General features: G+C 38.3%; 1 protein-coding gene across 2 annotated transcripts in view; it reads left to right on the forward strand.

Annotated features, from left to right (window-relative positions):
• The first annotated feature begins 15,381 nt into the window (after positions 1–15,381).
• The window catches only part of NSMAF (neutral sphingomyelinase activation associated factor), a 38,999-nt gene continuing 28,511 nt past the window's right edge, over positions 15,382–25,869 (forward strand). The window contains exons 1-5 of one of the 2 annotated variants that reach the window (XM_063393658.1): positions 15,382–15,647; positions 25,212–25,301; positions 25,396–25,474; positions 25,586–25,653; positions 25,739–25,775. In XM_063393658.1, the coding sequence (XP_063249728.1) occupies positions 15,595–15,647; positions 25,212–25,301; positions 25,396–25,474; positions 25,586–25,653; positions 25,739–25,775 (327 nt within the window). In that variant the 5' untranslated portion in view covers positions 15,382–15,594. The remainder of the gene's footprint in view (positions 15,648–25,211; positions 25,302–25,395; positions 25,475–25,585; positions 25,654–25,738; positions 25,776–25,869) is intronic. The other variant, XM_063393648.1, reaches the window with a different exon arrangement.

Here is a 25,869-nt window from a genome sequence, read left to right on the forward strand (position 1 = left end):
CAAAACAGTGCTTTTGCTGCATGAAAAATAAAATTAAAATAGGGTTATACCGTTTGGGCTTGATAAGTTTGGGGTTGAAAAGCTGCTTGCACAGTTTGGGAGAACTGTGGAGAGAGGAGGGTAAGGGTGGAGGGAGCCAGGTTGCATCACTCTTGTTGCCACTGCCCTTTTGGGAATGATCTTTAATGACTCCAGACCCCAAATCTGACTCTGATCTTATGGCAGAACATGTCAGTTGGCACAGGACAAAATCATGCCAGCAGGCTACTGAATCACCATGTAGATTACTGGCTGAGCAGAGTTTGAGTTTCTCCATGACTCCTGCTACACAGCTGTGTGTTACAGTGGTTCAAGAGTGCAGCACTCGGGTGTGTGCATTTATTTGGGTGAGAACATCCTCTGGCCAGTTTTCCAAATGAGGCCATTAATTTTGATCTAACTATTCCTGATTTCCACTGGTGACTGAAAGTCAAAACTTCTATTTTGTCAAGTTTAACCCATGATAATTGGAAAGGCACACCTATTTTCAGCTCCGAATTTTGGGCCTCTACTTGGTCTCATAGACATGCCCAATCTGTGATTATTGGTCTGGGAAGTCAGCTCTTTGTATAACATTTGCTAGGATATACTTGAGTTTCTCTCCCTGGAGTTATTAAAAATCTTGAAGGTACATAGGACACTCAAGGTAGGACACTCAAGGACACAGTTTAGTGGTGGTGGGCTTGACAGTATTAGGTTATATGGCTGCACTCAACAATCTGAAGAGTCTGTTCCAACCCAAATGATTCTATGATTCTGTAATCTTTAGAGAGGCTTGGTGCCTGTCTGCCCTCCCCCATGGTCTCCTCTGGGACCCCACAGCCTCCCAGGCAGCTTGTGTGAGGGGCTGCAGGGCACAGGGGTTCTTGACAGGCACAGAATCTGCAAAGGCTTCCTTTGGAGAGAGGGTGGTCATCATCGACTACTGCACCTGCAATTCACACAACTATAATAGCAGTTCTTTTTTAAAGACTAAGTCTTTCCAAAATTTCACACAACATTCAGGACTGGAATTGAGAGATTAGGAGAAGCATGAGCAGTTACCAACGAGGGGAGAGAAAGTCTTTGCTCCTTTTATAACACTTAAGTGTTAAGCGAAGCCAGCTAAATTAATTCTAATTTCTTGAGCAGATCTTCATGCACACAGCTGTTAATTTGGGTGAAGAAATGTGCTTCATTTGAACTCCACAGGCTTCTTTATTTTTTTTTTAAATTCTATTAATTTTTCTTTTGAATTCAGAGCATGTTTCTCTTTCTTTCAGTGAACAATATTAGTACTTTCCAGTGGTCAAAATTAATATGTCTTCATTTCAGTGGATTTTAACCAGTGATTACACAGACCTGTTTTATATTTCAAAGGTCAGATTCAGCAGGTACTTGTAGATTTATTTTAAAATTTTAGTGGGCCAAATTCTCAGTTCACATAAATCAGAAGAACTCCACTGATGTTATGGGAACTATGTCAAGTTGCATTAGCTTATTATCTAGCTTCACATTTTTTTCTCTTTGTATTCAACACAGCCTTCAGTACTCATGCACTAATAATTTGTCTATAGTCTGTAACTCGAATAATTTTTTAAATTATTATAATTAAAAATATGGCTTGTGAATTTTTGAAAATCAGTAGGCTCTGTGAAGGGAAGGTTCATCTTTTCCTTTGCACATCGTCCAAACAGGATGGCCTATACCTAAAACTGTTTTCAGTGAAGAGTTAATGAGGCTATAGATCTGTCAGATGCATACATCTTAGCATATCTGAATGTACATAATTATAAGAAAGAAGACAGATCTGAATGCAGCAGAGCTGTGGGTCTGCCCTGTTAGGTAGCTAATGGCTGATCAGGGCTAAAAGGGATAAGCAGTGGAGTGCGTGGACATGGGAAGTCTTCCTAGGAGCTTCCAGGAATGTTTCCAGTCAAGTCACAGTCATTTCTGGATTTTATGCATTTTATTCAGGTAAAAATGGTTTCCGATTTTTTTGAATAGAGATCACGAATTTCCATGAAGACAGAGAGAGGCAAGGCAGCAGTGGCCATGATATTCAGGCAGTGCACTCACCCCTCCACCAGGCAGACCTTCTGAGTTTCCCTGTGTCTGCCCTCCTGAAAGTCCTTCAAGCAGCTCTTTCATTGAATGCTAGATTTTTGATTACAATTTTTACAGTCTGATTAAGTTTGCTATGTTTTTAAAACCTTTTAGAAATTTATAGAGGTAAAACCAACTCTATGCTGCATGAACAAAAGATGATTTGAAAAACAGCAAGGGGAGGATAGTTTCTGAGCTACATACTTACAACCATAATCAAACCTTCCCATGCAATTAAAATCATGATGATTTTTTACCAGGCCTATAAAAAATTAAGATTTGTGCTGTGTGATTCCAGCACATGTATACAAAGCACAAGACACTAAGAAATGCAATAGTGAAAAACTTATATGACAGTGCGTGATATTGAAAGGACAGTTTCTTGAGCTTTTCCTCATTTCTCTTCTTTGCTTCTCTGGCAGCAAGCTTGCAAATTCAAATTTGAGATCCTATGCTTTTATTTATAGTGTAAAAATAGACATGCATCTAAAAACTACACTTTCATCTACTTTTTTGTGAAGATTTTAATATATACTTCTATACTTTCATATAAAGTTCAAATACTATTTGACTGGTATTGCATAGAACAGGGTGACTTTCCACATGGCTTATATTACCTTAGCTCACATTTATCCAACTTTTTGAACAGATTCATTTGTTGTAGTTGGATTAAATTTAGTGCAGATAGCCATGAAAACAAGGTATTTTTAAAGCCAAGATAGCCAAATTTATCCTCATTTACCTCCTGTGGAAAGCCATTAACTTTCATGAGTAGAAAGGAGAGCTGAAATTGGTTTTGCATACTGTGGAAATCGCTTCAATGCCTTGCAACTCCTTTCCTTAAGCTTATCATGGTTAAGAGCATATGACATGACAAATGCAACCAAAATTTTGACAATGGATTCATTGGCTAGAAAGTTGAAAATCTTCCATTTATTTAAAGAGTAAAGTTTTTTGACTTTATTCTTTGTAAAGTCTAAAAACTCCCAGAAAATACCATATTTATTTAGCTCAGTTGGTTACAGCATGGTGCTAATGACATGAAGGTTGTTGGTTCAGCCCCTTCAGAGTTGGACTTGATGATCCCTGTGGGTCTCCTTTCAACTCAGCATATTCTGTGATTTGTGATCTATTTTTCAATAGTTGCAGAATAATTGAAGATATGAGCTTATGAGTACATGAGAAAGTGAAGTCCATCATGGCCTTATCTCTGCAGCAGTTAAACCATAACACAGTGAAAAAAAGCTTGCAGATAAATGCTTCACTGTTCCAGAAGTGGTGAAGTCATGGACATTTTCCTTTTCAGGATGAGTATGATCCAAATTTCCCATACTGCACATAGATGAAAATGTAATAGGTAGTAAGAATGGAAACACATAGCACAGGTTTTGACTGTCTAGAGCTTAATGATGGTGCTGATAAGGTTGAGTGTGGATAAAAATCAGAGGGAAGGCCAACAAGGCAGATACTCTCATGGGACTCTGTTACAGACAAGCTAATCAGGATGAAGAGGCAGAAGAAATATTCTATAAGCAGCTGGGAGAAGTCTCACAATCATTAGGTCTTGTTCTCATGGGGAAATTTAACTTACCAGATGTCTGCTGGAAATACAACACAACAGAGATGAAACAGTCCAGGATGTCCTGGAGTGTGTGGAAGAAAAGTTCTTGACAGAGCTGGTGAGGGAGACAAGTAGGGAACACACTCGCTGGACTTAGGGTTTGTGAACACAGAAGGACTGATGGGTGATGTGGTGGTTGGAGGCCATCAGGGGCACAGCTATCACAAAAGGATTATGTTTTCAGTTCTCAAAATAAGGAAAGTGGCCAGCAGAACTGCCACCTTGGATTGCCAGGAGTCAGACTTTGGCCTATATAAGACACTGGTTGAAGGGCAGTCCTGAAGAAGAAACCCAGGAAGGCTGGATATTCTTCAAGATGGAAATCTTAAAGGCTCAGGAGCAGGCTGTCCCCATGGGCCAAAAGACAAAATGGTGGGGAAGAAGACCAGCCTGACTGGACAGACAGTTTTGGCTGGAACTGAGGAAAAAAATTAGACTTTATGGCCTCTGGAAGAAGGGACAGGCAACCCAGGAAGACTACAAGGATGTTATGAGGTTCTGCAGGGAGAAAATTAGAAGGGCCAAAGTCCAGGTACAACTTAAGTTGGAGATTTTGAAATGAGAGCAACTTCACGTTGAAAAAGAAGTTAGAAACATCCAGAGAAGAAGCATTATCAAGAGAAAATATGTTCCTTGATCCAACAAAAGCATTTATGGTGTCTGATCTGTGAAGACTTTTAAAAAATGTGGGGTTTTTTCCTTTGTAGAAGAGGAAAATACTTTGAAAGATCAAAACTTCTGACAATTAAATAAAAATGCTCTCTTGGTACTCTATTAGATCCTAAAAAGTCCCCCCAAAAGATCCATTTAACTGAGGATTTACCAGATTTCAGTACAAATAAACACAATGCAGATATTTTGCTGGACAGTCTGTGAGAAGATGCCTTTTTTAGGAGACACAGAGGTCCTACAATCCCTTCTTCACACATGTATAACAGCAGACGCTTCCTATTACATGACTGAGACCATCCAAGCAAAGTTCTCCTTGCTTCACTTCCAATTCACACAATAAACCCAACATTTAGCTTTGAAATATTGGCAATTTCCCCAAAGATACTGAGATATAGGAAAGCACAGGAAATCCACATGTTCTGTCTCATATGGCTGGCCATGTGATGGCCACAGACTTTGGTGGAAATGCCACTGTCCAAAGCTTGCAGATACTTCTCTCAGATTTTGCACTGGAAATTTTGGTTTGGTCTTTGGTGTATTACATTGAAAAACTGAGTTCTGTTTGTTTGTTTGTTTTTGTCAGGAATGCTACATATTCTATTCCATCGTGGTATTTGTAGTATGTCATGAACTTTAACAAGACAGACGGAACACAGTCAGCCAGATTTCATTATTGCTTCTTGGGTTTATGTTTGTTTATTTTAATCTCCATTGTGTCTGAAATCTGCCCTCAACAAAACAAAGTACTTTGATCAGGCCAAGCCTTAAAAAAAAACCAACAAAACACTGGCACAGAAATATTCTTATGCTATTGGTGATTAATATGTATACAGTGTTAGTTTAGTGCCATCAAGTGACCAAAAATATGAAACAGCACTCCTATTTTTTTCCAGTTTGTTTTCTTTTGTTTTGCTTTTAATCAAAAGAGAGTGGATAGAAGCACAGGCAAATAGTTTCACAAGCAGTTTATCACCTACATCAAGGACATTTCAAGAATGAAATTTTCAAGTAAGAATTCCAAAGTTAGTTTCAAATTTTCCTCCATACATTGATACATCAAGGTCTCCTCTGCTTTCACAGTTTATGAGGTTTGAAGTACTTCACTCACCTCTGGCTGAAATCTTTGCTGTGTAGAACTCAATAGGAGATCTCTCCAAGGTGAAAACTCATAATAGTTTTTATTGTGTGGTAGTATCCAATGGCTTGGATAGAGGTTTTTTAATGAAAGACATCATAAACTGTGTATCAAACTTTATTTTGTTTTCTGAAATGCAGTAGCTATCTCTGCCAGAAACAAGAATTTTAAATGGATTGAAATTGATGCACCAAGAAAAATGTTTAAGTTTTAATATGTCCACTTATTGTATGATCAAACTTTGCATAAATAAGCATAGGTAATGTAAACTAAGAAAATATTTCTAGAAATTATTTTTCCAGATTTTGTCTGTCTGAAATAAATGTAAATAAATTTCAAACACTCATTAATGTAGTATATTAATACATATTAAGTTTCTGGTTTATTAGGATGGAAACAATCTTAGGAGCATCAATCTGAGATGTAGTGGGTCTATTTTCTTCTGGTTCTGTCACACTGATTTCCCACCAGAAGACAGAGATGTGTATCAGCCACCAGGCAAACTTAAGGCCTAGAACTGGCAGAAAAGCAATGCAAACACTTTACTAAACACACTAGAGAGTGAAGGGAGAAGTTGGTAGAGCTTCCACAGACAGGACAGTAAATAGAAGTGTTTTAAAAGTCACAGCTCATGCCTTGGTGTGCAGTAAACAAGCTTCAAGGTTACTGGTCTGTCAGGGCTTGCTGTGGTTGAGAGCAGAGCAAAATATCACTGCAAATCATATTTGTTACCTGGTAGTCCCAATAGCAGAAATAACACCACAGGTGATTTTGCAGAAGTATTTTCCTGACAGTTTGTTGTATCTCCTCCTTTACAAATTAATTCCTGTGTCATCTGTAGACAGTTGGCACTTGTGGTTATAGCTTCTAGTGAAATACAAGGAAGAACAAACCTTTGCGGTGTTGCTATTTCATGAGATCCTGTGGTTTACAGTTAGAAAAACTCTGCAAGAAATGAAAGCTGTCCACATATCCCATGGTTTTTAAAGTGCTTTTATGTGTTGGATGGCAGTGTTCTAGGGGTAGGAGAGCTGTGTAATCAGTATTCATATATTTGGACACTGCAGCATATTTAAATGTGTGATTACTTCCTGTCAATTCATTGTACTTCCTCATGGTGTGTTTCTGCCTTTCCTACGAAATTATAAAAAATTATAAATTAAAAGCTATTTTCTTCTTAATAATTTTTCAAAATATCTCTAGAAAAAGGTGGGGGAGAAAATGTTGTTTAATATCTGAAGACACATGGCAGTGACAAGAGCACAGAGAACAGCACAGACCAGAGGAACACCTGTTGTAAAGATATATGCATTTGCTGGCAAAAATTGAAACATATTTTTTAAAATAAAAAAATCCTTTAAATATCACTCCTAAATGATAAGCTTTCAAATTGTGGAAAGGTTTTGGTACTGTGATTGATTGAGAAGCACTGGTTAGAGCAGAGGAAAACCTGAATGTCAATCAAATTCTGTCAGTAATTGACAAGTAGTATCCTACTCTGTCCATCACATTTCCTTTTAGTAACAGCATTTGCTTATGCTCTCATCACTTAATTTAGACTCCTGAAGTCTTGCTGGTTTCCTTGACTTTCTTATCATGGCTAAAAGAATGCAGCCACAAGTAGGACATAGATGATCCATATAGTGATGAAAAACCATACTCTTGTCCTTTTTTCTTCAGTTCCCATCTTCCCAAATCACCACAGCCCATCGCTTAAGTTGTCCACCAGAGTGCTGTATCCTTTAAAGCTTGACCATTATAGATGCTGAGCATACATACTACCTTTGAAGAATGGATTTCAGGTTCAAAATCTCAGAGGAAGAGTAGGTGCCTTTTGCTTTAGACTTCTAAAGATTTGGGGTACTTGAAGTATGTCTCTGCAGCATGTGAAGTCTTTAATCTTTACCATCCAAGAGCAACAAGCCAAATTCTCCTTCATTGTCTAAACCATCTTTCCAATATCCTTTTAGAAGAAGTGATCAGGTAACTTGAACTTCTTCCATTAATTGTCTTTCACTTTAGGAATTTCAAAAAATGTAAGTATCAGAAGGCATACAGCATGAGAAGCTATTCAATTTATTTTCTGCACATTGCTGAGTGACATAGTCCTAAGTTGTTTCTCACACCCTATTCTGTTCCAATTCTTTGAACAGAAGGCTATTGAAGTGAAGCTATTATAATGAGGCAGCAATATCAAATACTGAATTTTTCTCTTTCATATTATACCAAGTAGGAATTCTAAATGTGATCCTGTAAAAATTACCATATGCTTATGAGCACTGAGCAGAAGTTCTGGCTTGGTTTTGGAAATTTTTCAGAACACACAAAACCCGAGATTTCACCTCTGCTCCTCTTAAAATGCAAAAGACTGCTTTTCCTCTCTCCTCTTGGAACCAGTCAGCTAATAGCAGATATGTTTCCACCACAATTAAAACAGCTATATGAGCAGTGTGCTTCATGTCCAGGGAACTTTCCCTCCGCAATGCTGCCTGGTGTCCAGCCTGTCCAGGCACATCTGATTACTATGAGATCAGCACAGTCACAGAGATTTTGAAATGCTGGAAATGTGCTAAAGTTACTCCTGCATGTGTGTGAATATGGCAACGGGTAAGATTAATCTTTAGGGCAACTGTGGGGTTGCTCTTAACAAGTAATGCAGACATTGCTCATTTTACTCAGCTGTACCACCTGTACCTTAAAATTGAATGTGTAATTTAAGACAGTCATCTGGACTCTCTCCAGAGGGAGCAGAGATCCTACAGGAAGCAATCCATTCCCCTTAGGTGTGACGTCCAAGGTCAGAACAGTGACTCACCCATCTCTCTCCATGACGCACAGTTGAAGCACAGAAGACTACCTTAGACTAAAGGCTTAACTTGCATATTTGGCTAAATTTAGATGAGACGAATCCATCTTTAGTGCTTCAGGTGCAATTAGTTCCTGAAGAAATTCTGTTCTGAACAACTGCTCTGAATAGAAGTGTTGTTTGTATTCATTTGTCACTCCTCCAGCTGCTGTAATATATATATATATATATAAAACTCTATTGACTGGTGACAGAGGAGAAAGCATTTTTCACTTTAGAAAAAAGTCCAGTCTTATATCCAGAAATGTAGTCATCAGACTTCACTATTATACATCATACAAAGCATGCCAAGTTTTCTAGATGAGAAAGAAGAAGGAAAGGCCTATATATATTTGTTGTATGTTCTTCCATATATGAAAAACAGTCTAATTTGTTTATGCAGGCCTTAGTTGTGCTGCTCTTGTATCTCCCCAGCTGATCACAAGTCTTAGCTTTTAGCTAGAACTTATCATAAGATAGGTTTGCTCTTTATCTTTTCTGGTTTAAGGAAAGTGGGATAAAGTTAACCAAGACACAAGAATATATGTCAAAGAAACAATATATTCATACACATCTGAAAATTAATCTAAATTGTGCATTTGTTTTACTGATTCAAAATGGAAGCATGAATATTATTCTGTCACAGCTATTCTTTGCAGCAAGAATGCTGTTGGACACAGAGTTGAAGTAGCTACTAGATACATGGCCTAACATATCTGAGGTTATTACCTATGGGCATTTAAAATATTCGTCACTGAAACATTTTAAGAGTTTTAAAGGCCAACTCAGTAAGCAAATTAAACAGTTGAGCTCTGCATCTCAGTTCTTCTGCTTTATTTTCCCTCCCCTACATCCAAGAAAAACACCCTCTGCCAGAACCCATTGACCAAAAAAAAGGGGACACTTGTGATTTTACCATTTACAGAGTGGGATTCAAACGTCCCTTCCAGTTTTATCCACATATACTTTTAGATATCGAGTCACATGCACTTGCTCATGAGCAAAGGAATAAAACAACATATTCATCAGCTAATTAGTTCTACCAACAACTTAACTATGCCCTTTCAAAAAGACAGAAAACCCAATGACATGACAAGTTACTTTTTAAATTCACATTTATGTGATAAAATAGAAACTGGTATTTAGTCTGTAAGATTTATTACATACTGCTTTTGCATAAAATAACTGTCCTTAAGAGATGCTCCCTCCTTCCCTGAGGCTTCTCAGGTTTTCTCTCACCACCACTATCTGTGTTTATTTTCATTACTATGATATAAAATACAGCTCCATTGTCCTGTGTACTATATGTAACAAGCTTACTAAAAGGTCTTTCCTTAAAACACCAGCAATACTGAAAAATGACCCAAGGGCTCATCCATTTTTCAAATGAACATTTGTGGCACCACATTTAGCAGCTCTACAGCAGAGCAGAGTGACTCATGGATCTAATGACATGAAGTATGTATGGGTGTTGGAGGGGAGCCAAGTCATCAGCTCCATAAAGTAGCTGGAACACTGAAGGAGTGTGGGAGTATCTTACTTCATGAACACATTTGGCTGTTTTTTCCATATAGTTCACATGTGTTCCAAATCTGTTTTAATAGAGCAAATATATTATTTTCTGTTAAAAATTTGTCTCTGATCTTTAAAATTTACATGCCTTTAAGGAGAGTAAATTAGTATTATTTTATTTGCCAGCAATGCAGATAAATAAAAGTGCACCTGATTATTTCTGGATTACCACATACTCTGCCCTATTTCATGAGTCCTCTTCAAGATGCTTCCAAAATGAAGTACAGGGATCTGCACATGAAGTTTGGTACATGCAGTGTGTATGTGGATTTTCAGCGTCTGAAAATCCAACATGCAAATTCTGCAGAGATTAACCCAGGAAAAAGAGCTCTTTGTAATGTTAGCAAAGAAGTAGAGAGACCTAAAGGAGATGTAATCCTTCAAGGAGTACTAAAACCAAACCAATTTATAATCAAGTCCTGTATTTCAGAATGGGTGTGGTTCAGAAAGATTTCACTGGAAACATTTATTTTACATAAAATCTTCAATTTAAATTGACACATAAAATAATTGTACAAGTTTCTGTCATCCTTGCCTTTGTAATTTGACTTACAGAACACCTTTAAATGTTGACGCTTTAAATCTGCTTCTAGGATTATTCTTTTCTCCATGGAAAATGGTGAATTATACATTTGTTTATTGATAAAAATTGGCTTAATTAAAATTGATTTTAAATCAAACACATACTGTGTACACATACAAATTGACTTACAACTAGCTCAAAAAATCTTAGCAGAATTTGGTACAAGAAAGATGACTACAAACTAGTTTAAATGCATTCAGAACAGAGCTGCCAATTCTATCATGAGGGTAAACTTCACATGATTGTTTTTAATCTAGTGGAGTTTCTGCATGTACCTCCAGGTCATCGCTCAGATCAGGGCAACAGGTAAGCCATGACACATTTAACTGTTGATTTTGTTATCGTTACTGTGGTAGAAGCAAGATGTACCAGTTCAGGATTTATTTATTATTCTAGGCTCTGAAAAGAGTGTGTGTCACAGAAAACTCGGGCCAGTGTTTCCCTTGCAGAAGTTAGTCTGTCCTAAATTTCTGAAAGCAAAACTATTCATTCACATCTTTCAAAACATCCTTTCTTAAAAAAAAAAAAACAAAAACAAACAAACAAACAAAAAACCCCCTTAAATAGCTTAAATGCCATTGTAATGAGAGGTAACAATGTTGGTGTTTTTTCTCCATGAAAAAAAAGATGTTTCTGTTTCCTGACTAGTTCTACTAACAATAAGCTCAAGTACTCTTTACTAGTTTTGCCTTTGGTTAATGTGTCATAGGTTGGCTACTGACATATCTTTCAGAATAAATATATTATTGGATGAATCCTTGAACTACACTCAGGAGTCTTTTATACTCCCAACAGGAACTCCACCACTGACTTCAACTGCTGAGGTTAAGCTTACTCTGAACATGTTTAAAAATGCTCAATAGAACAGAATGGATTGACAAGAAACACTTGAGCATTGTATTTAATGAAGCTTTTTAGATACCTGAAAGACAAAGCTTTAGTGGCTAAATACCATGGTGAAAATCTGCCAGAAACAAAAAAATGAAAAAACAAAAACAAAAACAAAACCAAAAACAATCAACTTGGAATATCTGAAGTCAAATGCCAGGGATCCAGTGAGCCTATGGAAAAAATACAGGTTTAGTAGCAACCCATGGATATGGTAGCATATCATAAGTGATAGCTGTATATAAGGATGGTAGGGAAAATGGTAAATCAGGGGATGATTATTCAATGTGTATTGAATTCAGGAAGAGACAAAAGATACCGTTCCTGGTAAAAGTTGAAAGGAGGAAGTAAAATTATGATTCAGGTTTATTTTTCATAATAAACTACAGCTGTATTCAAAAAGAGGAAGTTGGCGTTTTTCTGATGTATTCTGAGCAACTAATGAAGGTATTCAAGAAGTTTGCCCATGAGATAACAATGTATTTTGATCACTTGAATACCAGTTTGAAGAACAATATGGGAGTTCTTGTAGTATTTTAAGGATGAACTTTGGCTTCACAGTACAGAGGAAGTTACAAGAGGCATTACCAATTGGAACTTCGTGACAAGCAGAGAGGAGCTCACTTTGATTTTAAAGGCAGAAAGTAAACTGAGTGAAAGTGATCATGACACATTTGACCAAAATAGACTTCCCTACTCTGCGAAAAAGAGGAAGAAAAAGCATGTCAGCACCGCCAACTATGGATTGCATTGTTATGTAGAAATAGTTAAGCTAGCTTTAATCAAGCTAGTCTAGGCACTAAAAGCAGGCTCATCATAACAGCATGCCATTCTATATGAGTTAATTAACCTCCTTTCTGTACAGCCTAGGCCTGAGCTCAGTCATTTAAAGCTAACCTAGATTTTCTACAAAGAACAATACACTCATTTTTAATTAAACATACAATAGCAAGCTATCTTGATGTGAACAAAAGGAAGGAAAGGAAGCTTAAGTAGACTGTGTTAACATCACATTAAAAGCTCTTCAAGGACTTGAAGAAAGAAGTCACAATAAGGGGACATAACTGAAGGGTAACATAAAAGAATATGAATAAAAGAATGAAATTACAAAGTCTACAGTACAAAATGAGTGACAGGTAAAAAGGAGTAGAAAATGCAACAAGAAAATGTTCTGGAAATTCATTAGAAGTGCCCAGATACTTAGTTAAATTTATCTTACCACAGAGTTTAAAGAAGGTATGAGTTAAAAACTATGTAAAATTTTATGTAATCAAGTTAATAGGGCCTAAAGAAATTTACTTAATAATTTAGCAAAAACAATCTCTGAATTGCTAGAAGACTATATAGGTTTAAAGAGACAAGAAAAGGATAAAATGAATCTATCTAAAGAAACCTGGTCTAAAGCAATCCAGATTTATTTTGATGTCAAGGAATCATCTAGAATAAATTTCACGATTAAGAAGTTACCATAAGGTTGTCAGGAACAGATGCTCCCAAACTACTCTAATGGCTCTTTTTTTACAATCAATTTCACTGATTCAGTAGAAAAAGAGAAACAGTAAGTGTCATACATCCTGAGTTTAGAATAATTTAGACAATGTCCTATGACAGTTTCATTAAAACAAAACGCAAAAGAAACATAATTTTCATGAAAGCACCAAACAATTGGCATGTTGCTTACAAAAATCAAATTTGGAGAGAACCTGCAATGAGAACCCATAAGGATCTGTTGTAATTTCAATTCTAGTTCGTATTTTCATTAGTGATTTGCAAGATGCAACAGAATATAGATATATTAAAAACTCTGGTTGTCAGCAATGTAAGAGCTAGAAGACAATATCAAATTTCAAAACCATTTTCTTGACTAGGATAAATGTTCCAAGTTAGCAAGATAACTAAGGCAAAATATTATACCTGAGAAGAACTTACATATATAGGAGAAAAAGTGGAGAACTAGATGGCATTATGTTAGAATCAGTTCTGAGCAGAAATTCCTGTTACAGTGAGACAAGCAAGTTCTTACTGGGATCTATTTATGAGTATTCCTCTCATGTGTAACATATGGGCCATAATTACTGCACTCTAGTTGGTGTTGATGCCTTGTATCATAAGATAAAAGCAGAAGTCATACTAGAAAGAAGGCAGAGTAAAGCTGGAACAATAAATAATTTATTAGTGTAGTGTATAAGAAAAGTGAAAAAATGTTTAGGCTATGAGAGGATGATATACATATCCTCATATATAAACAATTCTATGAATAAGTATACATTTATACACAAATATTTATTAAAATACTGTTCACCTTTAAGTACTGCTTCGAGCTCTGGATGTCCTCAACACAGGAGGGATATCAACCTGCTGGAGCAAGTCCAGGGAGGAGGCCATCAAGATTATTAGAGGAATGGAGCACCTCTGCTCCAAGGAAAGGCTGAGAGAATTGGGATTCTTCAGCCTGGAAAAGAGAAGGTTTCAGGGTGACCTAATTGTGTACTTTCAGTACTCGAACGGAGCCTCTACAAGAAAGACAGAGAGAGACTCTTTTCAAGAGTATGTAGTGACCAGGACAAGGGGTAATGGCTCCAAACTAGAAGAGAGAAAGTTTAGATTAGATGTTAGGAAGAAATTCTTTACTGTGAAGGTGGTGAGGCACTGGAACAGGTTGCCCAGAGAAGTGGTGGATACTCCATCCCTGGAAGTGTTTTGAGGCCAGACTGGATGGGGCCCTGAGCCATCTGGTCTAATGGAAGGTGTCCATGCCCACAACGAGGGGGCTGGAACTACATGACTTTAAAGTCCCCTTCAACCCAACCCTTTCCATGATTCTGTGATTCCATGATTTCCTGGAAGTATGACAAGGAAGTATGACAAGGAATGCAGCAAAGAAAAATCAGGTTGGCTATTGGACAAATACATAGCCACAGACGCTGTTAGAAGTTTGTACAAGCTACAAATGTTGCAGATTTGCTTCAAACAGGTACTTTTACAAACTGATCAGAAAAATAGCTTGTGAAGATGATAGAAGTGGTTTTCAAACTGTGATATATTGCCTCCTTAGAGTCTGTGAAGTACTCCTAAAGAGGACCCTGAAAGAGAATCAGGCAAAGTAAATCTGCCTTCTGTAAATACAACAGTTTTCATAGTTATGCCCACAAATTGAAAACGTTTGAGTAACACTGATCAACATATACCTGAATCCACCTAAGCACAGAGAGTACATCAATCTCTTGAGGTCTAGAAGCCTGTAATTCTTTTAATTCCTATCTGAAAAATTATATCCTCTCCATTAATCCATTTTTCTAACTCATAAATATGCAAAAAGCATCATTTTTTCTACTGCTCAAGAGATTGTGTCTGTAAACACATAATAAATGGTTCAGATACAGTGGCAGTTCTATGAATCGAAGAGGTTTTATACGACTGAAGAGATTTTACTTAACTCCTCTTTCCATAAAGGTCTTTCCAGGCAATGATAGGTCTTGAGCAAACAGCATGCAGCTGAGTCAGAGGAGGTTTAGGCTGGGTGTTAGGAAAAGGTTTTTCACCCAGGGGGTGGCTGGGCACTGGAACAGGCTCCCCAAGGAAGTGGTCACGGCCCCAAGCCTGACAGAGCTCAAGAAGCGCTTGGACGATGCTCTCAGGCACGGGATGTGACTCTTGGGGATGCCCTGTGCAGGGCAGGCAGCGGGATAATCCTGATGGATCCCTTCCAAATCCGCACATTCTGTGATTCTAGGCTTCGAACACACCTCCTGCCCGGACAGCTTCTGTCACACTCATTACGGGCACAATGATCTCACTGCAGTGGCACTACATTTAAAACCTTTATTTTAATCCACGTAACGAAGCGGTTTCGCAATGCAATACAGCGTGAGCCTCGCTCCGTGTGCGCCGCGGAGGCCCCACAGGGCCGCAGAGACAGCGCAGCCCAGGCGAGGGCGCAGAGCCCTCGCTGCGGACCGACTCCATTTCCCCGGCCCCCCTGGCCCTTTCCCTGGGCCACTTCCCCTGCCTCTCCGGCGGTACAAACGGGGCGGGCCGGGCTCGCCAGCCCGGCTGCGGCCGCGGCCGGCCCGCTCTCCCCGCCTCCCTGAGGCGCGGCCTGGCCCGGTCCGGCCTGCTGTGGCGGCGGCACCGCAGCTCGGCCGGGCGGCTCCATGGCTTTCATCCGCAGGCGGCGGCTGGAGCGGGAGCTGTACTCCAAGGAGAGGTGAGCGGCGCTGCCCCGCCGGGCCCGGCCGCCCCCGCTCGGCCCCGGCCCCTCGCAGGGCCCGGCGGAGCCGCGGGGCCTCCGGAGAGGCGGCGGCGCAGCGCCGGGAGGGGAGCCCGGGCACTGCGCTGGCCTCGCTGCTGGTACAGATGAGATCCGGTGCCTGATGGTTCCCCTGAGTTAAGGCTGAAAAGGGTGGCGAAAGGGCCTGGGAAAGCAGGAATGCTGCTTGCCTTGCATAAACAGCATGAAAAATAACGTCGTGTAGATTTTTGTATGCTAGTTTGTTCTCAGTTGTGCTTGTGGCATGGAGCTGTGCTTCACTGTAGTTTGTTGATTTTTTTTTTTCCTTTTTTTCCCCCTTGAACACTATAGTCAGAGTACTGTCAGCCCTTAAATTACAGACTCTGTGTTGTCTCTTTAAAGTGTTAAATTCAATTAGCCTATTCCTGCTTGCTGACTGTAATCTTTGTTTTGTTTCTGAACGTACGACAGAGGCTTATCACACATGCTTGAGTGTATCCTGAATTTACTCTCTTATTTTTAGGTGGTGTCCCACTTTCTTTTGCCTGGCTTAGCTGTATCTATCTTGTCAAAAAGTTTCAAAATCTTTTGCAAGCATAGTATTTCTACATAAGAAATCTCTGTGAGAGCAGTAGGTTGACATGGGTCACACAGCAGAGGGACACCAGCTTCTCTGGGGGGATGAGGGGTCCCCAGTTCTCTCCTGCTGCAGGAACCAAGGAAACAGCAGGCTGGTCCTGTGCAAATTCCTGCTGCAGGTCTCTGCTGGTTGCACAGCACTGTTTATTGTTGATGAGAAAACCACATGATGAAGAGCTGGACTCACTCTGTCCATATAAATTCTGATTCATAGCTGCACAGCCATGAAGCTACCACATCCTCTGGAGTGGATGGGGTTTTTTTGAAGTACAGATGTGTTCTGAATCACGTTTTGTCTTCTTGTATGTCTTGTTTCTTTGGGGGTTGTTGCTTATTGCTGTGGTCTCAGTTGTGTGTAAGGGACTGCAGGGAGAAAGGACAAACTACCTGTGTAGAAGGAAATGAGAAATATTTTTATTTGTAAAGTATTTTAAAGTAAAGCTTCTTAATTGTAGGAAAAGCACTAAAATGTCTGTGTGAGCTGTGTTATGGATTTAACATAAATAGTATTTTTTTTTTGAAAACTGAGGAAAAAGGCCAAAAATCAGACTTGTCCCAAAGAACCCAAGTGGGATCTAAATCTCTTCCAAAAAGCTTCGAGGACAAACTCAGCATATCAGTGTCAGCATTACTGATCTACAGTTATTGATGAGAACTTTTTTCTTTGCTCATACTTGAAAACATATCAGGGTCTTATTATTTGAGCTTGTAATTTGAGCACTCCATGAAAGATCAGTCCTGTTCTCATTTGCACTGGCTGCTTTTCCTATATCTGCAAACCCATTTCTCTTGTTTCTTCCCCTTGCCTAACAAATGATAATAATATAAAATCCAACTAAATTTATGTGGTTTGTACCCTATATCAGGCCACTCCCCCTCTCTCTTTTCCTGTGCTTTTCTCAATTAGGAAATCTTAAAAGTATCTAAGGGATTTAAAATATTTTGACCTTAGAAATAGCAGATCAGAAACACTGTTTTTTTGTTGTGTCTTGTCCTTATAGTTCTACCTTAAAACAGCAATAAACCAGTTTGCTGTGACTTAATTGAAGGGACAGGGTCTGAGAATTTTTTTTACCTAGGTGCTGGGTAGCTGTTAGAGGCACCAACTTCTGCTTGAGAGCTTTGCATGATCTTTGTATCCTTGGTGTAGGTATTTCCTAGTGAAATGACCAGGACTTTTTAAAATTTTGTGGCAACTGCATTTGATGTGTGTTTTGGTTTGCGGTTTGTTGTTATTTTGAGGGGGTTTTGTTACTTGTACATTGCTTTCCACAAAACTTTAGGCTATAAAAGTTCCAGTTAAGAGTACTGTGAAACTTGGTAAGTAAGAAGTTAATCTTCTTATGCAGTTGCTTTGCAGGGAAGGATTAGTTTTAAGTGATCTGAAAAAAAAATTTCTTCTTAACTAATTAGTCCATTTTAATATCTAGTTACATAAACCATCTTTTCTGACTATATGCCATCTTCTAGCAGAAAACAAGAAAATGCTGAAATGTCCTGTGTGCAGGACAGTTTATTTAATCCCTAAAATATTCATTCTTCATGAACAGCAGTCCTTTCTTACAAACAATTTCAGTTACAAAACATCAGACTAGATGATGTGGTGTTTGGCTCAGGTCGGTGCTTTCTTTATAAATTGATTTCTCACTTCTGCTGGCAGTGTGCCCAAATGCAGGCAAGTGTAAACACTTGATACCGGAGCGCTGTGTACAGTGCTGCTGGTTTGTCTTGCACCCTGCTTGGCTTCCTGTGTGAGGGGTTCATCTCTTCTGCTGGAAACCACTCACATGAAGCAACCTACTGGCAGCATGTAGGTGCTGCAGATGGATCTTTGGTGATGGTTGATTTGGCATTGGATTTATATATGTATATATATTTTATGTGTAGCCTTATCTTACTTTCTTGAGACAAAATATGCATGATGAAGGCTTTTATCCAAACATCAGCAAATGAGTCCTACAGCCTATAGATAATTTGTTCTTGTTGGGAGGAGGTTTAGTTTTAGAGTTGGTTTTGTGTAGCTGTGTGCTGTTGCTAGATTGAGCTGCCTTGCTTTTTCATCCCTGACAATTTCCTTCTGTTATCAGGACTGTACTTCAGTTTCAGGTCAAGTGATTGTGCAAGGTGTGTTGGATCAGCCACTTGAAACCCTTGTGTTCAAGTAGATTTCCAGCATGTGCTTTTCTGATGAAAGGATGAAAATAGTAAAACTTCAGTCACAGATTATGAATTTAAAGCAGGATCAATGGGTAGCTTTTCTGGGTGGAATAAACAGGATTTTGTCAAGGCACTGATCCCTGCATGGTCATTCCTGTGTCCAGTTTGAATAAGTCCATTGCTTCAGCTGGTAGGTGAAATTGGTATATAAAATAAACTGTGGACTTGTTTTATTTTCCTTTTTTTTTTTTTTCCCCCAGATGTAGTTGGATGTCTGAGTCTTTTTCAAACTGAAGTATGGAGGGATATGCACATCAAGCAAAGTAACAGTAAAATTCTCAAACAGACCAAACCTGATGTAACACACTTTTCTCTGGAGGATATTTTGTAGCATCTTGGCAGGATTTATAAACCTTAGGTTGTAGTTTGTAAAAGGTAATTGGCTTCTTGGCTCAGAGCAATGCTAGGAATGTTTGGGTGCCTTGGGTTCCCAAACCTTTTGTACTGGGAATGCCATCATACAGGTGAAGTTTTGCAAGTATTTCCTTGATACTTCGTGCCAAGTTTTCTTATGTGTCTTGGGTGTGTTCTTGACTCATATTCCTCAGACCTTTTCTGAGTGGCAATTATATGGTAACTTTGAAAAAGGAAGTGAGTTCTGTTTTTCTTGGCAAGATGGTTACTTTTTTCTTTTTTCTAACTGGAGCTGCTTCTCGAAGGAATATTGAGTCCCTTCACAAGAAAATACCTTCCAACTGACAGGCATATGAATTTTTTGGTTATTCTTAATATCATCTTTCTGGGACTATACAAAGACAGGAATTTGAAATAGGTCTTCAAGCAAAATTAGGTTGGCATGCTTTAATTTACCTCTTCCCTTAAGTGTAGGTGCTTACCTTTAAGCTCAAACAGCTCCTCATAGACTATTAAAAGATTAACTCTTTACCTCCACCAGGTTCTGTATACTTTTAACACAGTGTGGGGATTGAAGGTGTTCCAACACAAAAGGTCTTCAAGCCTTCATTAAAGTTATCTGGGGGATGTAGAGATGTGTGTGCCTACGCTGTCCAGATCATCCATTACTGCAGCTTCTGCTCCCCCAACATATACCCTCAGACAGACAGGCACAACTAAGCTGAAAATCTTTCCATTTTGGATCTGGGAAACTCCTTGTGTTATTTAAGTTGGTGGTGTTGGTTTTTCCAGCTGTGTGACTTGTTATAATAAATGATATTCCCTTATCTAGCATGTTCTTCTCTCTCCAAGCTGCTGCTGTTGATTTTTGAATGCAGAACTTGGGTTAAACCTGAGATGCAACAGTGTAAATGCCTTTCCACCCACTTAAAGCTCAAGGCTTTGCTGTAATGACCGTGGTGGCTCCCAATTTATTTACCTTGGAAAGTGAAACTGCCTCTTTTCCTGCATCTCTTCTTGACAGCAGAGCTGCTGTGTGGGTTTGCTGTGTTCCAAAGGGTAAAGTCTTGTTCCTGGCCACGTTATTCCCCACTCCTTCACATGGTACTGTTATGGTATTCCATGTACCCTTCCAAGTATATGGAAAAAACTATCCTAGGGAAACTGCACAGCTCTGAATAGAAGCTTACATTATGGCATGTCTGCTAATGTGATAACTTTTAAACTCAAAATTGGCTGGTCTCCACAACTGGAAGTAGTTTTTAAGGCATCACAAGTGTATGGGACCAGGAAACGTACTGAAACTGCTTTTTTTTTTCCTTCAAATTCCATTTTTCAAATATTACACGTAATAAGAAAATACAGTCATCTAGGAAGTTCTCTAAAGGTTTGTTTGCTGTTGGTCATTGAGGATAAAGACTGGACTGTTAAGAGGCTATAATATAACACATTGAACATCTTGCAGACTCTCAACTCTTATAGCTACTTCCATGGGGTTTGAACTTTTTTGAAAATCTTGTCTAATTTGTCTCTTTGTCATTTTCAGAATATTGTATTGGGGTTTCTTTTTGGATAGCCTAGTGTGTCAAGTTCGTTGTATGAGAAAAAAATGATCAATGATCCCTGAAGACATACTTGTGGCTTACTAACTTCATCACTGTGTTGCAAACCATTAAATAGCATTGTGACCACAACATTTGTGAGCATAGACCTGTCTTTATTAGGACGCAAGCATAAAAATGTCCTGTAATAAGCTTTAAGGTGGGAGTTTTATTGCTGGATTTCAAGGGATTTTGTGGCAACAGATATTTCCAAGCTGTAGCATTACCTTTCCCTAAGTAGATTTTTAATAAACACTCATTAATGTTTTATACTTGGGAAGTTTCAAGTAACAATTGGGCTATTAATTTTGAAAATGGATCAAATTTAACCACTTGCTGGTAATAAGAAAAATGTCTCAAACTTGATACTTTTCTGTTTGCCTGAGAAACAGCTTTGTGATAAGTGTTTATTACAGGAGTACAAAGTTTTAGAGCACCAGGCAAAAGTGTTTAATAGAAGCTGAAGGGATCTCCTACAGATATGTAAGAACCAGAAGTGGGCTTTGTTTGTTGGTTTGTTGTTTGGTTGTGCTTTTTTAGATGCTGGTTCTTGCTTATAATTTAAAAGTGGAAAAAAATCAAAGCCTTTTTCATTTTAGATACCAAAGCATGACTAACTGCTTAGATTGAGGGGTTTTTATGTCTTGGGATCAGACTTGAAGGTAAGGAAGGGCAGACTGGGGACAGACTTACTTATTGTTACTTGTCTTGACATTGATTTTTTTTGATCCAGGCTGCTATTCCAGAGCAGTATGATAAAATCATAGGCTTAGTGTGTGCTGTTAATTACACAGCACTGGGAACAGTACAGGTGCTCAGTGGCTGGAAACCAAAATATAATTTTCAACTCTTACAAGTTTAACCAGTTTCTTATACAGGATATCTCATGCATTCTCTGCCTACTGTTACTTTTTGATTTATTTTTTAAGTCTTCCTGTCATGTGCAGAATTAAATTACTGTTTTAAATCTATGCTAAACATGCATACACATTCTTGTTGTAGGACCACATAGCAGTTGGTAGTATATAAATTTGGTATGCCGGTCATCTTGATATCACAAGTGTCTTTGGGATACCTCCTTTAGCTCTTTGGAAGGCAGTCAGCTCAAGGCCTAACTGCTTAATTGCATACTGAAGATCCCCATTGCTCTACTTTTATAGCTTTTATGATTTATGTCCTATTTTTTTCAAGCCTTCACAACACTGTTTACCTACTTACGGAACATGCCAGAGACTGATCTGTACCCTTGCTCTCTGTAGATACTTGTTAAACCTCCTGGCAAGCCTGGAGTATCATCATGTGCAGTGATGGTTCTCAAGAGGGACCTTGTTGATACAGTAACTATCAGTAGCTCTGTTTATTTACGTGAAAGATACTTCTTCTGTGAAGATAAAAAGTACTGACTGTACTCTAGTAACATGTGATGAAACTTGACTTTTCTTTGACAGCTCTATGGATCATTAACACAGGCAAATGAAATTTAAATATTTGAGCAGTAAAGATTGAGGTAAGTTGAGAAATTCCAGAAGGTTATTCCAGAGATCATGCATCATAATCTTCAGAGTTCATTGTTAGCAGTAACTTGAACTGGTCTAGATTTGCCAGTAGTGAGATGCAAGTCCGAAAATTTTGCTTTCACTTACTGTATCATATTAATTTTAAAAGGGGCAGTTTTGGTGACATAGTCTTGGGACAGGCAATAAGTTTGCCCCAATTGCAGTGGACGCTTGAGAGAAATAAAGACCTGTGCTTTTATTTGTGGAGACTTGATATCTGGGCTCTGTTTGCCTGCAGAAGTGACTCGTTGCAGCCTGAAAATAAAGGAAAATGCAGTTAGAGTAAATGGACTTGCAAGTAGACTATCATCAAGCATAGAAATGATAGGAAGAGGCTTCAGAACTACATGGAAGGCTCTGGGTGGAGGGGGCAAGATAAATATGGAAAATGCACTTAGCCTACATGATGGACAGTGTTTGAGGAAAAATGCTTTAACAACTTCGATCACAGCAATACAACCCATTTTCCAGACAGAAGAGCTGAGGTCAGTGAGCAGGAGATCATTGCACAGGAGGTTTCTGGTCTCTAGCAAGAAGCTCGACAGTGACCCTGTCTCTGTAAGCCTGGAGAATGAGTACTCATGTGGAAAAAACACAGAGAGAATAGCAAAAGGATAAACTGGATGCTGCTAGCAAACACGGTGCTTAAAAAGGAGTGAACCTACAGTTCCCCACAGTATCTGTTTAACCTGTATAAAGAGTTTATCTTGAGTTTTTGTGCTTATCTTTGCTTTTTTAATTTTTTTTCTTCATTAAGTCATCTGGTTCAGCAGCAGTGAGTGTTATGCCAGGGAAAGAATACCTCAAATTCTTGCCCTCAGCTTCTGGTTTTGGGAAGGTGAATTGATTTATAAAGTGACAAGTACAAAGATACAATAGTTTCTTAGAGGTAGTTATAATGAAAAATTTCAAATAGAACTCTCTTGGTTTATGTATTTTGGCTTATGTTGAGCATATATAGTTACTGTGACTAACAGCCAGTATTTTGATATAAAACCATGACTTGTCTTGAATACATGAGGGATGCCTGCATTTACCAAAAACTTTAAAAATCTAGTAAATACCAGTGCCGTCAACAGGTGAATTTGGAAAGAATATAAAAATGTGAGGAGTTTGTTAAAAGAATACGTGGAGACAAAGGTGAGAGCCCAAGGATGAAGAATTCCAGAAATTAATTCTGTTGAACAGGCATTATAGTTTTCTTGGAAAAAAATAATTGTAGGGACCATAAATGCCATTTCTCTGAAGCTCATGTTCCCTATGTCAATAGTGCCTGTTTCCTGATGAAAGAGAATAGTTTTTTTTTTTTCTAACAAATCTGTTTGTTCTTGATTTCTTTATTATTATTATTTAAATAATAATAAATGGCTTATGGATAATAAATTGAATGTGTATTGCTTATACATACTAGGAAGAAGAGCGTTTTACTGGTGAATTGCTCTTTATACATCCTAATATAGCTTTATTAAGAAGCTTTAAAAATGTGATAAAACTTGCAAGATGTGAGTTTGCAAAGTCAGAGATTTTAAGTTTGTCCTAGCTGAATTCAGCTGGAGGATATGTTGAGAAGAGGGGTATAATGGTAACTGCATGGAAGCTACTATGTTTCATATTGTGACTATAATTCCATATGGCACAGAATAGCCCTTGGGTCAGCTGGGATCAGCTTCCTGCCTGTGTCCTCTCCCAACTCCTTGTGCATCTCCAGCCTCCCCGCTGGTGGAGTGGGGTGAGAAGCTGAAAAAGGCCTTGACTGTTTAAGCACACTCAGTGCTTAAATCTGAATTACCAACAGTTTTCAGCACAAATCCAAAACAGAGCCCCATAGTAGATAGTGCAAAGAAACAAGCTAAAACCAGCACAATGGGATAATAAAAAACCTGTTTTCAAGAGAGAAAAGTAAAGATAAGGCCATTTTGAAAAAGCAGCAGAGCAGTAGGACAAAGTATCTTGGAAACACAAGCAGTTTTGAGTATATGGACCCGTGGTTACTTGTAGTTGCAGTAGAGCCTTTAGTATTATGTTCTGTTTAAGAGAACAACCACAACACAATCTTTAAGTTCCACAAGATGCATTTTCAATAGCACTATTTTTTCCATTGTGAAATATGCTTTTTTTAATGAACAGGCTGTTCGATTCACTCAGTTCATTTTGTGAATTGCCATATTTACTGCTGTTTGAATACTGCTCTGGGGACATTTGGTATTTATTAGTGTTTTCACAGGCATTTCTAGTGAAGCACATCATGAGCAAAGTACAAAAAGCTCAAAATGTGGGTGTAAATAAATACTAAGTACTTGTGCAGATCAGTGCTGCACACAAACAAGTTGTACTTCCAGCTGAAATTGTTTTTGCTTCTCCTGCTGTGCCAGTATCCACTGGCATTCTCTACAGCTGAAACACTCAGTGACCGAGTATTCACCCTGTTAGAAAGTTGTTGAGTCTTAATCACTTGCAACAATTTTATTTATGTTGGTAGCGAAAGCATTTTCATGTTCTCCCTAATCTAGTCTATTTGCATTTACTTGGTACCAGCACTGGCCTTACTATGATCCTGCAATTAAATACTTTCAAAGACTTCAGTTTCCTATTTTTGTTTTGTTGTTGTTGAGGTTTGTTGTTAATCACATTAGTCCATGAACAGGCTTCCTAGGGGTTGAACAGAGGTACAGAGGAAGTACAAAATGTGGTTTGTGAGGAAGGTAATGCTTCCTCAGAGGGCATCCGTCTAGTGACTCAGTTGTGTTGTAAAATCTGGGCCAGTGTTTTTTCACTTAAAATTTTAGATCAGTGTAATTTGGCTTGGCTTCAAAACAAGCTAATTCCATCTATTCTAAGTGATTAGTTCCTGCCCTTCCTTTTTGTGTCATTGCATATTTTGCCTGGCATACCCTGATCAGGGCTAAAGCAGAAAGCCCGGCTATATTAGAATAGTTTCCGCCTAAGATGTCAGAATCAATATCTAACCTTGTATGTGTTGGAAGAGCATCAATTGATCTTCTTCACATGTACACAATTTTTGTTGTTTTAAAAAGCTAAATTAATTCATTATTGGGGTGTGGGGTGCATCAAAGAGATTAGTGAAAGCTTTCCAAAAACTCAATATGTTTTATTGAGAGTACTAACTCTTACGGTGTTTTCTCTTAGAATAAAAGATTTTTTTTTATTTATAGGTTTTCACTGCTTCTTCTTAACCTGGAAGAGTATTACTTTGAACAGCACACAGCTAATCATATTATAAATAAAGATTGCAAAGATGAAAGGTACAAAACTTTTACATACCTCAATTTACTGGAGTCATTCTAGGCTCATGTATTTTGAATGCATGCACAACTTTTTTTTTATTGTTCCTTTTAGAAAATTCAGAGGCTCCCTAAAAATCTGCTCAAAGTCAATTATTTTTGAACCAGATGACAATATCCAGCCCATTATTAAGGTAAGCAGTGCAAACTTAAATTTCTTGGTAACTAAAGATTCTCTTTAAAAAGCTTCTAAGAAAGATTGTGTATTTTTATTTTTATTTTATTTTTTATTTTATTTGCTGCAGATACCATTGAGGGATTGCATTAGTATAAAAGCCCCAGAAGATAATGAAGCAAATAACCCTTTCACACGGTAGGTAAATTTGGGATACTGTATGTATTTAACTCCCTTTAAAGCCCAAATGCTCATCATTTCAAGTATCTTATTTACATTTTAGGAATCCATCTGGAGGGATTTCTGTTGTGTGTAGCCAGGTAAGACCTGCACATAATAGATTCTTGATGTATAAATGGGTGAGGTTACATAAATGAGCAAGCTTATGTTCCTTAATGGTATTTTTTCCTCAAA

The sequence above is a fragment of the Prinia subflava genome, chromosome 1 (genome assembly GCF_021018805.1).
Source record: "Prinia subflava isolate CZ2003 ecotype Zambia chromosome 1, Cam_Psub_1.2, whole genome shotgun sequence".
In the NCBI taxonomy this organism is placed as follows: domain Eukaryota; kingdom Metazoa; phylum Chordata; class Aves; order Passeriformes; family Cisticolidae; genus Prinia; species Prinia subflava.